Source organism: Plectropomus leopardus, chromosome 16 (assembly GCF_026936395.1).
Source record: "Plectropomus leopardus strain MGB_pleo_1.0 chromosome 16, ASM2693639v1, whole genome shotgun sequence".
NCBI lineage: Eukaryota > Metazoa > Chordata > Actinopteri > Perciformes > Serranidae > Plectropomus > Plectropomus leopardus.
In genome coordinates, this window is record NC_142191.1 from 29158181 (window position 1) to 29175990 (window position 17810).

Below are 17810 nucleotides of genomic sequence, written 5' to 3' on the forward strand. Positions count from 1 at the left end.
TGCAACTTTGTGAAAATGAGAGCAACTTGGTGAGAACTCCTGAAAATGCAGGAAAAAAAGGAATTAGTAGATAAGAAAAGTTTTAAAAAGCAAGGGAATAATGTCTGGGGAAAAAAGAAAAAAAGCAACATAACTATAACATAACTGAAATTATGTTGCAATGTTTTTTTAAAATTTATTTTTAATCAATTTTAATTTTTTTTTTTTTTACTTTTTTTCCCGGTTCTTCCTTGCTAATTTTTGGGTCATATCTTTTTTGTTGCTGATTGCTTTCTTCCCATGTTTTGAAAGAAAAAGTATAAATCAGAAAACATATAGTACATGTAATAAAATAAAAATAGACAACAACAAAATACATGGTAAAAAAAGTACTACAATTTAAATTAAATATTACACAAAGTCCATATGAAGTACCCCCTTAACCTGAATATATAATGCACTGTCTTGTTAATCTTCACAACCACTGAGCTTTACCTACAGTGGGGCCCTGACCTGTACTGGGAACCGCTGCTTTACTGGGACTATTGGGTGCAGTCTCACAGTATAATTCACACTCCACCAGTGCTACTCTGTCTCCCTGTGGGCCTGCTGCTGAGCGCTGTGGTGAGGTTTAGCTGACGAGGTTTGGTGCGGTCATGTTACAGCTGGCTGTCTGGTCAAACTGTGGCATCTCATCTTCTTCCCTCTCCTGCAGTGAATGACGTGGAGGAGAGCGAGGGGCTGCCGTCGCTGGACAAACCCGGCTGGTACTCGCAGGGCAACTGGCCGCACCTCCACGAGCTCGTCAAGACCATGACGGGCAAAGCGGAGCCCAAGGTATGCCAGCCACCTCATACCGTACATCACAGGAGAGAGCAGTCAGACCTCTGGCTGAACAACATCTCAGGCTCGCTTTGAGATTGACTCCAACTTTGGTTTTGGCAGAAGCTGAAAGAGATGAGGGCTGCATGATAAATCAGCTCAGGGAGATTCACACTGGTGTGATGGAGGGCAGGAACGTGGCCCTTGGCATGACTGTCGACAGGGCCGCTGTGTGCCAGCATGCTGGGAGTTCACTGATGAAACAGGACAAACAGTGCAGCCCTTCATTCTTCTCATACTATACAATGCTGCCCATTCTTAGTGACAGTTTCTATACAGATCAGAGAGGTTTTTTTACCTCTCAGGTATGGCACAAAACTCAGCTTCATAAAAGCAGGATTCACTTTTTCTAGAGTCCCGATGCAGCAGTTATGTTTGCATACGGCGGTGTTCTGATCCAGTACTTCTCGCTCTTGTTTTTACCCGGTTCAAATATAATATGAACAGCTAAGTTTTAAATTAACATGTTTTTATTTTGAGACACACCAGTACAAAAGATAAAATTTATTAACCCTCTAACACCTGGATCAGCATCAGTTTTCTTCACTTTAACATTTAAACCTCTGTAACTTCAAAAAAATTGGTTTGATTTCTTTCAAAAACGCACAAAATAAGGAGCAACCATCCCTCAAATTGCAAAAAAGATTAATAAAAGGTGACAAAGTAATTATCTGAAAATTAGCTGGGGAGATGGATTAGTAGATATTATCCAAAAAGAGGGAAAATGTCCAGAAAAATTATATTTACAATTCTCTTAATTATATATTTGAAATTATGTGACAGAATAAAAAAAATTGCAATTTTTTTAGATCATTTTAATTCTTGTTTTTATTTTATTTTATTTTATTTTGTTTTATTTTATTTTATTTTACTTTTTCAGCAATTTCTTGCAAATTTTGGGCCTCATTTGTGAAGTTGCTCATCTTTCTCTTTCCATGTTTTTAAAAAGAAATCAAGGCAATTTGCTTAGGTTTCATCATCGTTCATGTTCATGGCAGTCCAATATAGCAACAACAATAATAAAAAATGTAATATTCAGTACTTAAAAGTCACAAAAACCTTGGCAGTTCCTGAGAACTTCTGCTTATAGACAAATAAAATGAACTATTCAGGCAGCAACAGGGCACAACAGTAGAGTAGAAATAGAAGGACAAACAATGTCATAGTGAAAAAATGCTGAGTCATCTGATCCCTCTGCGCACTGAATTTGAGCCAGCCAAAAAACTCACATTAGACAGTCTAGTGAAAGCTTTTTGGCTTATGGTTTATTTCTGGGAGAGGAGACTTACTGTCCCTCACTGGAATGCCTCATCTCTTGGGAAAATCTATCAAATGGTGCAGAGGTCCAGAGTAATAGTACTCTACTGTATGTTCATGTGTGTTAAAAATTCACATGGTTGGGACCAGGGTAGCAATTATTGTTCCTGGAGTCCACACAAAAACACAACACCAACATATTTGTACAATGCACATGAACACTCAACTCCGAAAACCACTTAGATTTCTCTTACACCCACTCAGCACCCGAAGCACCCCCCATAACTCTGCAGAACAAGAAAATCACACCCACAATGTAAATGTTAAAAACTCATACAATAAACGGAGAAAACTACAAAGAGAAAAAATAGAATAGAATGAATTGGTTTCTATTTCCAGCAAAAAGGAAGTGCATAATAAAACAAACAGAACAGAATAGACTTAAAAAAGACACAAAAAAGCAACCAAAAAATGCAAAAGGCTCACAGTAAGTTAACAAAAGGACCTAGCGACATATACCAGATAACAGTTTCTTTACCTGTCATAAAAGAATCAATCAATTTTAGTTGTTTTTTAAAACAAGCTTTTCATTTCATTTTCATTTTAAGGTAAAGTGGTAGCTTATTCCATTGATCTGTGGCTCTATAAAACAGATTTCTGCATTGCACAAGTTCTAGGTACATGAATTACTAGGCAGGGTGAGGCAAATTTATGTGTTTTGCAAATTTCATTACTAAAGAAAACCCCAAAAAACAGGCAAAAACACAAGAAACAACTGATAAAATTAATAAAACAAAGCAATCAAATGCACATATAATAAAAACAATAAAATAAAATTGCATTATATTGAATTAAAGAAATAGTAATAAGGGCTTTAATTTGAATTTAAAAGTGCTCACTTGTCTAAAGTCTGAGCTCTTTTTGTAAATTGTTCCGCATTTGAGCAGCACAGAAGCTAAAAGCAGTTTGGCCATGTGTAGTTTTGACTCTGGGAATAATCAGTATTCCAAAATTAGCCAATCTAAGAGTTCTGCAAGGTTCATTCTGGGTCAGGAGATCTGACAAGTGTCTTGGACCTAAACCATTCAATGATATATGGGCAAGCAATAGAACTTTGAAGTTGATTCTGTGAGAAACTGGTAGCCAAAGTAGTAATCTAAGAGCTGGAATTACATGCTGAGCCTTTCTGGTCCTTGTTACAAATCTGGCAGCTGCATTTTGGATCAGCTGCTGCCATTGACAGACCTGTGAAAAGTCCATAGTAGTAGTCCAACATGCTAGAGGTAACAGCATGTACAAATTTCTAAAGATTCTGTTTTGACATCAAATCTCTGATTCTTGCAATATTTTTAAGGTGGTAGAAAGCAGATTTTGTTATTGATTAATGTGAAATCAATCAAATAACTGAAGTCTCTACCTTGAGTTTTACCCTTCAAAGACAGACTGCTGAGGTGACTCTGTCTTCATTGGCCCCAAAAACAATGAGTTCAGTTTTGTCCTCATTTAACTGGAGACATTTTTGGAAGCTACTTACTTGTGTAATGCATTGACCTAGGTATTCTAATTTAACTGTTGTCTTTTGGTGACACAGCTATATATTTTTGTGTGTCATCTGCATGTGTCTGAGATAAAACATTAAACTTTTTCATAATTTCAGTTGAGTATATAAAGATAAAAATTCAGAGGTCCGAGAATTGATCCTTGCAGAACTCCGCCGATGTATCGCTAATAATAGATAAAGACAGTCTCTGTTTTGAAGGTAGGACTTCAAATGCACTACATTTCTATGTGTTGCCTGTCAAGTACTGAAACCATGGCTTTTATAATTTCATAAGTTTTGGAAATCTTTTATCAATGCCCCTTATTATGAAATGAGAACGAAATTAGGCCTTTCACTTAGCCCCCCTTAGTCACTGTTGTTACGCCTGTCAGGCTTTCACAACATGCATGTTAATGTGGCCTTTTCAACATAAGTGAAAGATATTCCACAGAAATGATAACAATTTTTTGGAATAAGTAGACATAATTCTCTCCCTCCCCTCCATTTTTCTTCACTAAACCTTTTTTCTGACTAGTGTTATTTTTAATAATTTAAATGATATATACTTTCTCTATATATTGTATATGATCTAGCAATGAGGCTACAGACAGCTACAGTACAGACGAGGCTCAGGCAGAGCTGCGTCAGAGTTCCCCCCACAGCACTCGTCATCGTCCACGTCCCACCTTCTCTCCCCCTCCTCCCAGCCCCTCTGCTCAATGCCCCCTCTGTTCCCCCGCCACGTGGAGAAAGCTCTCGTGGAATTCAGTGTCAACCTGCACTTATAGTTGCTTTAAACACTCCTCGGGGTGACCTGAGGCACTCTGTGTTTTCACTTCTCTCCACTTTCACCTGACAGGACTTAATGCAGGTGGGCTGAATGGAAGCATTCAGGAAAGATTACAAGTCCCTCTCAGCGCAGTGCTGACACAGATGGGGTCATGGTGGAGCCGATGGGACACTGTCATGGAGATTCAGGCCTGACTATGGATCAGTCTGAGGTGTCATTTGTAACAGAGGAGTCTGGATTTAATTGATGACCTACTTGTTCCTGTTTTCATTGCAAACAACTTCAATAATAATGAAAAAAAAATGAGATTATATTCTTAAAACTAAATGTTACACTTTTGTTGCGGTTTGGCCTTTCGTTCACACAACAACTGTGTTTATTTTTTTGAAAACACCGCCCCTTCTGCCGCTGTGTAAACTGGCAATGCCTGGATGCTGTGACAGTGACATCACAGCCGCACTTCGTGAACTACATTTAAGACAAATAGCCGGGTGTCAGTAGAAGGACAACAATAACAACAACAGCGCTCTACAAAGCTGTGTTTGTGCTGCTGACTATTGAGTTTATTAACACTCCTCCAGTAAAGTGTAGATTTTGTGCACCACTTCTGTGATCAGCTAAGATGCATGAATTACATGGTGTTCTTCTGTGTTCTGTCGTTATAAAGTGACACCACTGGCCTGGCATGCATACAACAGCGGTCCGTGTTGTTTTTGCAGATCAGTGTATACGAGGATTGTTTTCACAATGTTATTATATGAATGTGTTTTTTTTTAAGGCAAAGGAAAGACTTTTCCGTTTTTAGTTTGGCCGTTCTCGTATAAACGTGGCCTAAATAACAAAATGTGGTTTTGCCGTGCTGTCTTGTTGGCCCCCTCCTCTCCCTGTGCTCCGGGCCCCACACAGTGTGCAGCACAATGGGCTTCAGTAAGGCCCCTCTGCATGCCTGCAGCTCTGTTTACCTGGGCCTGGCTTCAGCTTTAACTGCTCCTCTGAGTGATGATCTGATAAGAGACGAGGCCACGGGCCCTGACCGCAGGTCATCTTAAAGCTGCAGACTGCTGCTTCTGACAGCGAGAGGACGGAAAAGAGACTCAAACACACTCAGAGCAGTGAGCTTAGATATCACCACATAGAAATGCATCACACACTGAGGCATGGGGGCGTACCTCTGTAGTCCTCTTCACTGTTAAACTAATAATCCCTGATTTGGCTTTCCAGATGTTGGACTGTCCTCACCATCCATTCATCATTATATCACTGAGGAATCAGTGACACCCTTTGTGACTCACCCATACTGACTAATGCTCTGTACATGAGAATCACGCCAATATTGGGCCTCATCCCCCAACTCCCAACAATCGTCAACAAAGTCCCCATTTTTATGATGGTTCTACAGATCATCTCGATTTTCTCATGGTGTGAGGTATGTTATGAATAGTCTTACATCCATGTATTCAGAAGTCCACCCTGTCCCCAAATTTGCAAATTCCAGAATAGCCCTCCTCTCCCTCTGACTGGCTAGTACTTGTTGGCTTTGTTGGTGGGATTGGTTTGTTTTAGGCAAGAGGAGTGAGACTGGTTAGGGTAAGAATGTCGGGGTAAGCCAAGCCGAGAGTTAGATGACCCATTCCTTTGCTTTTTTGTATCCTGGCCACACCGATTTCCGTTTGTGAGAGTTTGGACTCTGGTTGTTCGTGAATGGAATCTGTTTGCTGTTTTGACCAAATTGTGTCCCTCCACACACAATAGGAACAATACTGTTGAATCTATCACATCGTGTTGATGTCAGGTCTCTCTCATTTCCAGCATCTGTTAAGATTTGAAAAATCTTTAGTTTGGACCTTAAGGCTGCGTTCACACCGACATTAGCACCGTGTAACAAACGCCACCATTTATTTAATGAGACCGCTGCATTGTTACAACAGGGGAGCTGATGCAGCAGTCCTCCAGCAACTGGACCACAAGGCAGCAATGGAGGTGGTAGCAAAAAACGTACCAGGTATTATCCACAACTTTTGCAAATGGAAAACCAAAAAAAGAGCAAGTCGGGTTGAGTAGAGGTGCACCTTACCATGCAGTGGATAGACACCATTTTGGGGACTTATAAAATCAACAGCTCTGGCATTAACTTAAAGAAAACTATCACACCTTTTTGGATCATTTGAATTAACCCTGAAATACATCAAATGTAGAAATCTTGGAAAAAAGGTTGAGTGACTCTAATCCAAGATACTCTCCTTAGTTCCAAAAATGATCCATAAAGCCAGAAATCAGTGCTGGGAAGATGTCGAACTCACCAACTCTGTCAGTAGAAATTCAAGACAGCAGAAGCAGCTTAAATAGACCAACTACCACTACATGCATTATTTATTAGTGTGCATCAAAGCCCTAAACTGGCTGTTCTCGTGGAACTGATTGGAATCCATGGATAACACTTTGCAATGGAGCTGCTCAGGAAAGTTTTGATATTATGCATCTTGGTCTAAGCCAGTAGAAGCTACACCGTGGCACAGCAGATGATGCTTGGATGCTCAGTTAAAGGCTGAGTTTACAACCAGTGATCAGTGTCATATTGTGTTGACGTGTTTGGAAGAGAATCGTCTGCGCGGCCGATGAACCGCAGCCTGCAGTCATGCTTCTCTCGCTCATGCAGAGCTCAGTCTGCTCAGGCTAATGTAACTGTATCATTACACAGTGAGTCTCTTTTATCATACGTAGCCTCTGTGCTGGAATCCTCAGCCTCTGTAAATATTTATCATAGTGACCCCATGACTCTGGCAGCAGCACTGCTGAGCAATGAGGAGCGCAGGGCGTTTCGGGGGTACGAAGACCAGCTGTGGGCAGTTCTGGGAAAGTTTGCTGGAAATGTGATTCCTGCAGCTTCCCCCTGCTCCTCCGTGCAGCCTCGTCCTGCAGCAGCCCCGATTAGCCCGTCTGTTTGTTTACATGTGGAAAGGCCAGCCTCAGACGCAGCTCTGCTCTGTGAGGGGGAGGGACGAGACGCAACTACTGGAATGCCTCACATCCTCTTTACGGCCTTCTGACACCCGTCAAGAGGTCTGATTAAGGGAGATCTCACACACACATACACACACAAACAGGTATATGTGTGTTTGTGATGGTTAGAGAGAGTTGCATGATGAATCATAGATAAGTGCAGCTTTAACCCTCTGAAACTTTGGCTTGATTTCTTTCAAATGATCGAGAAGAGGTTAATGAGCAGCTGACCAAGAAATTAGCGAGAATTTTCTTAAAAAATGTTTTAAAAAGTTTTTAAAATAGGTTCAATTTTAAAAACACATCAAAATTACCAGATAATTAGCACATAAATAAACAACAAACTAAAAGGGATAGTTAAAAAAAAGAAAACAAGAAAAGGAAATGATCTGAAAAAGCTGCTTGAAATTTATAATAATTCTATAAAAATACATTAAAATATATATTTGATGATAACTGTAAATATATTATTTTCTCCCTAGCTTTAACAAAAAAAAAGTTTCTAAATCACTCATTTTTTGCCATTTGCAGGACATTTCTTGCCAAGTGGCTCATTGCCTTTTTTTCGCATGTTTTTGAAAGAAATCAAGGTTTAAGTACGTGTGAAAGGTGAATGAAAAGTGATGTCTGTCCAGGTTTCAAAGGGTTTTGAATGGAAAGTTTGCAAAAACTTGTTCCTTTAATCGCATTCATACGGTAGAAAAAGCAATTGTGTATGTCAATAGTCAACTCATTCACTAATCCGTTGCACTTACACAAAGAATCATCTCTTAGCATTCTCTATAAAATCTAAACCGAGGCTTCATTGTTCAGTACTCCTGTGAACTGTCCTCTGTTCTTTCACTTTGCACTTTCTTCTCTCTACGTATAAATCCTTTTTCCTGTGTTCAGAGTGTCAGCAGACCTCTGTGTCTTGTCATTTTAATCTCCAGCGTTCCCCACTCCTCACTCCATTTCCTCTCCCGTTTAAAAGGGAATAGAAATAAATGGCTGTTGAAATGGGATTTAAAGCGTCGAGCGGTGTGCGCCTGCACTTCACTGCTGGAATGCGTCTCTGTAAAGCCTGCCTCGGCCTGCTTCTCTTTCCAGACGTGAAGGACAAAAGACATGTGATGGTCAGAGAAGGCTGTGATGAGTTTTGCAGACTCGTCGTGTCTGGTCTAGTGCGCCCTGGGGGGCCGTAAGACATATGCCATCCGACTTTGACTCCTGCTAAAGAGAGGAATTTATCTAAAGTGCAGCTTTGCCACAACACTTAAACTACTGAAAGTAAATAAACTGTCCTCTCTGTCACCCTCTTTTTTACCCTGCAGGTAGTGTATTTTGGAGACAGCATGAGGTCGGACATGTTCCCTGCCAGCAGCTTTGGGAAGTGGGAGACAGTGATGATCGTGGAGGAAATGGAGGGGGAGGGTGTCCCGAAAAGTGATGCAGCGATGTCCAATGAGGCCCAAGTGGAGCCGCTGGAGAAAAAGGGAAAGTTTGAGGTGAGTTCACTGAAGCAGCTGTTTCTGTTTAGCTGTGAGCTTTGCAGATCTCTGACGCCTGCTCATCATTTCTGCTAACAAAACCGAGTCTCCAGCCCAACTGTCCGCGCTCAAGTTGCATTGTGGGTTATTTAGCTGCCAGGTTTTGACGAAGAAGAAGAAAGTATGAAATAAAAAAAGGTGATATCGCTGGTTTTGCTGCATCAATTTTGAGCCTCTTTATGCCTCTGAATCTTTGATAGCTGTGACCGGAGGCATTATGTTTTTTTGGCTTGTCCAGCCCTTGTCTTTTTATTAAGCCAATATCTCAGGAACGCCTTGAGGGGATTTCTTCAAATGTGGCACAAACATCCACTTGGACCCAAGAATGAACTGATTAGATTTTAGTAGTCAAAGATCAAGGTCACTGTGACTTCGTCTTTCTTATTTTTCTTATTTTTATATCTCAAGAACACCTCGAGGGAACTTCTTCAAATTTGGCACAAACATCCAGTTGAACTCCAGAATAAGCTAATTAAATTTTGGTGGTCAAAGGCCAGAGGTCATGTCTGTAGTATTCTTGTGTAACTTAAGAACACCTTGAGGGATTTTTTTTCTTCAAATCTCACAAACATCCACATGGACACAAGAATGAACTGATCATGTTTTGGCGATCTACTTGTACACAACCATGAACAGATTAGATTTTGGTGGTCAAAGGTCAAGGTTCCTGTGACTTCTTTTTTCTCGTTCTTGTGAACGCAATATCTCAACAACAGCTCGACAACAGCTTGAGAAAATTTGTCAAAAGATTTTGGCCAAACTCAAGGACTCATATGATAATCGTTTTTTTCTGTAACATAATTTTAAATATGTAATTATAATAATCCTAAATATGGTTTTCTGGACATTATTATTTTCCCTTTTCTTAAAGTAACTTTCAGGTAATTTTCTTGTCACCTTTTACTAATTTCTTACAGTTCTGGGGGCGTGTCTTGTCAAGTTGCTCACTGCCTTTCTTCCTGTGTTTTCAGAAGATTTTAACTCAGATTTGTCAGGTTTTAAATCGTTAAAAAGACGAGGAATACAAATATTGTTGACGCTGAATATAGCTGATGTTAATCAAAAGAAGAAAGCTCTCGATAGCCATGTTGCAAATAAGTCCCCCTGCATTATAAAAATAATTTATTTGTTTTGGCTTAAGAATTTGTGTCTGGACTGCTGACAGCTTCTTCAGTTGACAAAATATAAGAAGACAAGTTAAAAAATTACAAAATGATCTCAACTTTTCTTCTCAAATTCAGTCAACTTAAAACATTTTAATGCTGCCCAGACACTTTTTTTAAGTTAGAATAAATAGTCTCTTTTTACAGTGTAAGTTTGGACGTTATTTTAGTCGATAGAGCCAGATGAGAACAACATTATTGACACAGATGAAATCTTGCTGATGAAAGATGAAAGTATTTACAGACTTCCTTTTCCTGTGGCCACAGTTCCATTTATCAGAATTATCTCAAAAACCAATCTGACAGTGCATGGCAATAACACTGCAGCGCTCGAATCCCCGTGCACGCTCTCACTGTGATACTGAAAAGAAAGCGGTGCAGGTAGAGCGACACATCAGCAGTATATTTTCTGATGAGCTTGATCCCTCTCATCTGTGTTAAATTAGGTCAGAGGATTTTGCTCCAGAATTCCCCCATCCTCAGAAATACCCCAGGCAATCTGACTTTGTTCTGTTTTTTGGTTCCTCCTCAAGTATTATATTTAGAAATGTTTGCTACAGATCTCCATGACAATGTGAACTCTTCTTTTTAAACTCTCTGAATATTATATAACAACTTCCTTTGCTAATATTGCGCAAAGCACTAATTCATTACTCTGGTTTGTCGGTTTTAAATACTCCTTTTAAACACCACATCCTGTTGTCATGGCGATTGCTGTTCATCAGTTAAAATGGATTGATGTTTGAGTGATTAAGATGAACAGAGCGGGGGATTTCTCAGAAATGTGATTCACATAGTAGTTAAAATAACCCTCAAAGCTGCTTGGGTTAAAGCCAGTGTAACCCTTTGAAACCTGGATTGACATGACTTTTTTTTTCTTTAAGTTTAGCTGCGTTCTTCATTCCTTTGAGCCCTGAGCAAATTAGCTTTCTTTCTTTTGAAAGCAGAACAAAAAAGAGGAAATGAGCAGCTTGGGAAAAAGTTTTTTTTCTGCAAATTGCAAAGAAAGTGTCAAATTAGAAATCTGTTTTTTCAAAAGCCAGGAAAAAATGTCCAAAAAAAACCCCCCTAGATTTATAATAGTCTCAGTTATATATTTAAAAACATTTTGCAGTTATTTTTTTAGCACATATTTCCAGGTCATTTCCCTGTTTCTTATTTAGTTTTTACTTTTTGATTTTATTTTTTGATTTTTAGGTATATCTCTTTTTTTTGCAAATGTTTAGATAATTTCTTCCTCAGTCGCTCATCACCTTCCTTTGTTTTTGGGAGAAATCAAGCCACTTCGCTCAGGTTTCAAAGGGTTAAAGGCTCCCTATATTCCCTGTGCTGAGGGTGGAATTCCCACCTCTTTTAATCAGGTCTGCACACGTCTGAAACCGAATACACACAGTTACATAGTTTGCTTTGTGTCTCAACAGGAGCAGGGCATGAAGTCACCCTCTGATGTGTCCAAGCAGTGGGGCTCCTATTTTGTCGACGTACATAAAAGCGGAGGAGGCGACGAGGAGTGCCAGAAACTGACCTGGTGCTGCCACTGCATTCACAAATACAGCACCATGGCCATCCCTAGTGTTGAGCACATAGCAGGTATGTGGCAGGAGACAAAGCGCTGGTGGAAATTATGGCAAATGTTACACTTCTGCAGTGATTTGATGGAGACAGGAAAGCAAAAAAACAAGGTTCAAATATTAACAGCAAAGAGCACTCGTCTAAACAAATGATACAAGGTGCTTCACAATTTACAAGACAAAAAAGAGACAACATAAAATGTATGTAAGAGTACAGAAAAAAATGGGCAAATTAAATCAAGGCGAATGACATTTTAAACTACAATTTAACAAATCATAAAATAAGAGAAAATAAAATCAATTTAAAGGAATACTTCGCCCCCAGAATGACTGTTGGCATATCAATTTCTCACCACATGCTATGTTGAATTCCTGGAGAAAACTTTGTTTTTCTCACGAGCCTCCACGATAAACAAGGAATCCAAAAACTGAAAAAAAAATCTTGATGAGCTGAAGTAAATGGGGTCCACGTTTAACAAAAGCAAAACATCCATTTACAAAACACAACCTGTGCAGTACAACCCATCTTATTTATTCAGTCATATTCTCAGCTCGCTACTCATCCGTACATGATTCTGTATATGCTGAAGTATTTTAAATAGTGACGTGTTAGCGAACATGCACGTGGGAATTACTGAGCTTAAGACTTGATAAATTAAACTTGGATTATACTGCACTGGTTGTGTGAGAGTTTGTAAACACATGTTTTGATGTAGTTTTGCTGTTGTTTAATGTGGCCCCCCATTTACTTCAGTTCATCAAGATTTTTCTCAGTTTTTGGAATCTTCGTTCACAGTAAAGGCATGCAAGAAAAACAAGATTTTTTTCCCAAATTTGACATAACACAGGGTGAGCAATTGATATACAAATAATCATTTTGGGGGTGAAGTAATCCTTACAAAACTGGGTGAGCTATATCATAAAAGTGAACACTGACTAAGCTGAGCATATCTTCTCAGGGAGATTGTTCCAGAGTTTAAGGGCCCTGAGAGAAAAGGTTTGGTCCTCCGGTCCTTAGCGTGACTCTCGGGTGTCTGAGAGGCAATTGCCGCGGATTTCAGATCATGTAATGGCTAAAATGGACTTAATAGTTCTGCAGAAACAGGCCGAGGGTCAGGACTAATAATATCTTTCTTGTCAATTTAAATGAAAATAAAATCCCAGACCCTGCTCTTGCTCAGAATCATAATTTAGTCTTTTAATTCAACTTTTGTCATTTGTATGCAATTTTTTTTAAATAACTGATTTTTATTATTTAGTCCTCCGCCCATTTTTGTGTGCACAAGTGTGGGACAATTAATCTCCTGTGGGAGTGTCCCTCCTTAATTATTTGACAGTGACGTATTGAGAGACGCTCCCACAGCAAATTAAGTTTTCATCTGAAGAAATGTACTTACAAAAGAGGGCCAATCAGGAATAAAGATCTCGCTCTTTCATAGGGTCAAGTTTCCAATACAGTTCAGTAAATAAAGGACACTTTCCCATATACTGATATTTCTCAGCTAGTCAACACGCCAAAAAACAGAACTCATGACTTATTTCCCTTTCCCAGTCAAAGTGAACATGTTTGCCAGTGCTTTCCTGTAAATGCCCCCATATGGTGCACAGACGGAACACGACTGAGAATCAAATCTTGGTTTTAAAAACAGGAAAACAACAATCTGGTGTGAAAGTGGTTAAAAAATCTCTATAGCCACATCAAACATCCTCCCCATCATTTTAAGAAAGAAACATTTACAAGAATCGAAAAAGGACTGAAAAGACGCAGATGTAAACCCGAAGCAAGTATGAACTACCTCAACCACAGAGCATTTTTTGGAAAATGGTACCAGCTTGTGAACAGTCGTTGCAATCTGTTTGCCCTGTGCTCCCCTGTTTGCAGGTGTTTACGTCGCGGTCGCCATGACCTCAACCTCAATTTTGATGTGATGGATTTCTTGGTAACTGTGACTATTTATGTTTTCATGACAGGCGCGCATGATCTTCTTGCAGGGTACAGAGTGCATTAACTGCACACAAACCACACCGCAGTTTAACAGGAACTCTTGTCAGACAGCTTTGTGGGTTGACTATGCGTCAAACAAACTAGTTTTAAGGTAGAAGTGTTTACACTATGCAAAAGTCAGCCAAAAGCCCTGCCAATATAAAAAAGATTGTAGTATTTTATCATAAAAATAGTCAGCAGGAATGCAAAAAAATCACACAACTCAGTGTTAAACAACTGCAACACAACAAGTCATTAAACATTTGCCTACATACTTACATTGACTTCTTCTGTCACTTAACAGATAGGGTTAAAGGGAAAGTTCTCTCCAAATTCAAAAATACATATTTTTCCTCTTACCAGTGGTGCTACTTGTCCGTCCAGATCATTTTGGCGTGAGTTGGAGAGTGTTGCAGTTATTGGCCTTAGAGATGTCTGCTCTCTTTCCAATATATTGGAACTAGATGGCACTTGGCTTGTGGTGCTCAAAGCACCAAAAAAAATACTTTTGGAAAACTCATAAGCAATGTCTCTTTCCAGAAATCATGTTGTGGCTACTCAAGATAATCCACAGACCTTGTTGGGAACAGTTTCTTTTAGAAACTATCTTTGTACTACCAAACTACACCCACTATTCACTATGCACATGCATAAGGAGGCGTGCATCTACTGCTAGCAAATCAAGGCAATAGAATAAAAATGAAACTCATAAAAACGTTCTTGGTTCATCTTTCCACTCTTCCAGAAATCACTGGTTTGGTTGAAATAAACTCTTAATTCACCCAGTTAGATGGCACTGTTCACGTTAAAATTACTGTTTATATCAATGGAGTCTAGTGTTTGGTGATTGTAATTTCAGGGATGTTTTTAGATGAAACTATAAGGATCTTAATCCAATAACAAAAAGGTCTGTCTTTGTAGAAATCTTTTCCATAATGTTATCACTCACTTAAAATAATCTAAACCTTTCAGTGGCAAAAAAAAACACTTTCAGTGGACATAGATCAAAAGTGCAAACATGTCCTGGGTGGCTGCATTTCAGCCTGTCACTTTTTCATCCGACTGGAGTTTTCAGGCCTGTAATTTATGATTGTTTTCAGCCAGAGTTGTCTCTTGGGAGGCAAACGATCAAACACGAATGACTCCAGCTTTTTCTGGCCTGAGTGATTACTACCTGCTGTTTAGAACAAAGTGTGCTTTTCCACTGAATAATGAATCCTTGCTTTTCAACATTTGTTGTTGCTTTTCAGCAGCAGTGTTGTATTAAACGTACAGGCGGCCTGCACATGTACTGGATAACCTGCAAGATGACTTTCCTGTTTGGTTTTCTTTTTGTAGATCTCCCTCTGGATTACAAGTTCCCAAGGTTTTCTCCGGACAAGCCCTGCACCACGGGCTACTACCCCAGGCCCCCGGATTCCTTGTTGAAGAGGTGCGAAAATCTCTCGTAAAAAAAATAAAAGGGAAAAAGTTTAAAAAAAAAGAAAAAGTCCTCCCTTACCCCTCTGCCTCAGGAGAGGAATGTGCCTCCATTTTTGCCTGTAGTTTCCCACCTGACCCCGCCGCCATCTGTGGAGCACAGGAAGCATACACTCCTCACCCATTCAGAGAAACCATGTGAATGTAAGCCACAGTATCTCTCTGTAATAACGCCAACATTTGAACGTCGTTTCGTGGTTTAGTGTACCGTACACGTGGAAATACGACAAAATAAGTGTGCGTGTGTGTGTCTGCATACAGTAATAATAGGAAATGTAGTGTTTTTATTGTTGCCCCTTATTATTTTCAGTGGTATAGATTGTTTAAAAATCTGACTTCTTTGAACTTTTCCAAAATAAAGTGAACATTTTAGTGTATCTTTATCCCCTCAGTGATTACCTCAAGAACGTTACCTACTGTAAGCAGAACCCAGATGGACACAGTGTGTTTGTCCCTAAAAATCCTTTGTGTCAGTATTTCTGTACAACACTGTTATTGTGATGTCCTCTTTTTTAAAAAATATAGTTTTACTGTATGCATTTAAGTAACCTTAACATTAGATTTAAGGTCTACTGTTTCCCCTGTGTCAGTTTTGTAGACGGTGTTAATCTTCAGGTCATTGTTGCTACAGATCTGGCACAATGCTGTCCTTTATGTTGGCTGTGTCAAAAAAACACAACTTTGAGAAACACTAAATAATAATAATAATAATAATAATAATGGATGATGAAGACTATGCTAGATGTTCTCTGTATTATTTTGGTGCAACAGTGACATGTGCTCTTTGAGTGATTGTGTAAAAACGTGGACTACTTGTGCTTCATTCATATGCAGTACCACATTGAGATATGCTTTACCGACTTCTGAATGGTGATTTTGTCGGTGTGCATAGACAAGTTGTGCCATAATATTTAAGAAACACTAATTTTGGGAAAAATCCTCTTAAGTTTGCTTGTTTCTCTCACGTCATCGGAGACTGATTTCAGATTTATCTCGGTATCTGGGAGGTAGTTAGCCTCACATAGCACTCAAGGCTGAAAAAAAAAACAGCACTGGGATTTAAGCCAATTTAATAGGCTGCAGTGGCCATACTGTGGAATTACAAATTCGGGTCCATCATGTGATGCTATTGGGCCCAATCTGACTTTTTCCCATTGTCACTACCCTCGCGAATTTACTTGTTTTGGTATTGGGATTTGATCCATTCGGTCTGACAACATTGCAAAAGTCTAGAGGAGCCAGAAACCCAGCTGTGCAGGGTCTACATTTTATTCTGGGTTCAAATTGGGTGCAGTCACATCCCACTTACTTGTCTTGGGTCTGCATGTCTTTATTTTTAATATCTAATTGGACCCAAGAAGACTCAGGCCTATTTACCCTGATGGGCTTCTCAGCCTGCTGGCTGATAACCACCAATAAAACCCATATAATTAATTGATAACATTCAAAATGGGTTATTCTGATCAAGTCTGAACTCATTTGGGCAATGTCTTTTCTCTTATTGTGAAAGTTCATTCATACACATCAAGTTTGGGTAGGTTTTCTGCTTCGTATTGGATCCAAAATTGTTGTCAAGATTCTGGTGTAAACCTGGTAACAAGATAGGCAGAGAACATTTGAGATGCTACATGCTGGGGCTGTCATTTTTTCAAAAAGTCAAGTCTGAACGAATAATATGTAATTATTTTGAATAATTTGAACAAAGTCAGCTTTGAATTTGTACGTGAATTCTTGTTTACGCGTGTCTTAAAGTCTCAGATGGCTTGATAACTTAGCTAAGTCGCTAAATTTTGCATTAGTGAAGAACAATAACCTAGTTTGCTAAGCGGCAGGTGACCGTGCAATTCAGAAACACTCCCCACCAGATTACAAGATAGGCCTGTTGTGCTTATAAACTGTGAATTTTAGTTTCAGAGAGATCATCACATTTCAAATTCCTACATTTACTCCATGTCTTAAATATAGATAAGATTTCAGCTAGCTGTTGTTAGTAATAAATTCGCTATTTCTAAATTCATAAAACCACAATGGACTTTCTTTTCAACATTGTTTTACGTAAACAAGAAACAAAATGTAACTAAAAGTAGTTTGAAGTTTTTTAGAAGTACTTTTGACAGAGGCAGACTAGATTCTTGGCTAGCTGCTAGCTTGTTTTTCAGCTAGCTTATTTTAGCCTTTGTGCTAAGCAGGGCTAAACATCCTGCACCAATCTCTAAATTAATCACACCGAGATAAGACTGTTTTCAATCTATCCATCTGGCTTTGAGTGGCTCATCAAACAAGAGGATTTCCCAAATGTCCTTTTAGATGACCATCATCTCACAAATGTAGAGAGATTATTTTGACAATAAGCAGCACATAGCTGTCAGCATGTGTGTGAGATTGGTCATCCAAAGTGAAGTATTACTTTTGCTGTGTGTGCAGGTGTTTTATGCATACAGCTGTGGTGATTGTATTTTTCTTTTCTCATCCAACCTGGAAAATTTGACATGCACATTTGCCTTATGTTGGATTCATTTGTGGTCTTAAGTTCTTGAAAACACAGGGAAAGTTCATTTCTGTGTTCAAGTGTTGAAGTACTGTCAAATAAATAAAATGTTCTACAATTTTCTTACATAAAGATCTCTCTTTTTGAC

General features: G+C 39.1%; 1 protein-coding gene across 1 annotated transcript in view; it reads left to right on the plus strand.

The window, feature by feature from the left end:
* nt5dc1 (5'-nucleotidase domain containing 1) overlaps nucleotides 1–17794 on the plus strand; it is a 65902-nt gene extending 48108 nt beyond the window's left edge. The window contains exons 9-12 of the mRNA XM_042503095.2: nucleotides 695–816; nucleotides 8762–8935; nucleotides 11562–11730; nucleotides 15034–17794. Coding sequence (XP_042359029.1) covers nucleotides 695–816; nucleotides 8762–8935; nucleotides 11562–11730; nucleotides 15034–15146 — 578 coding nt within the window. The 3' untranslated portion in view covers nucleotides 15147–17794. The remainder of the gene's footprint in view (nucleotides 1–694; nucleotides 817–8761; nucleotides 8936–11561; nucleotides 11731–15033) is intronic.
* Nucleotides 17795–17810: the final 16 nt, after the last annotated feature.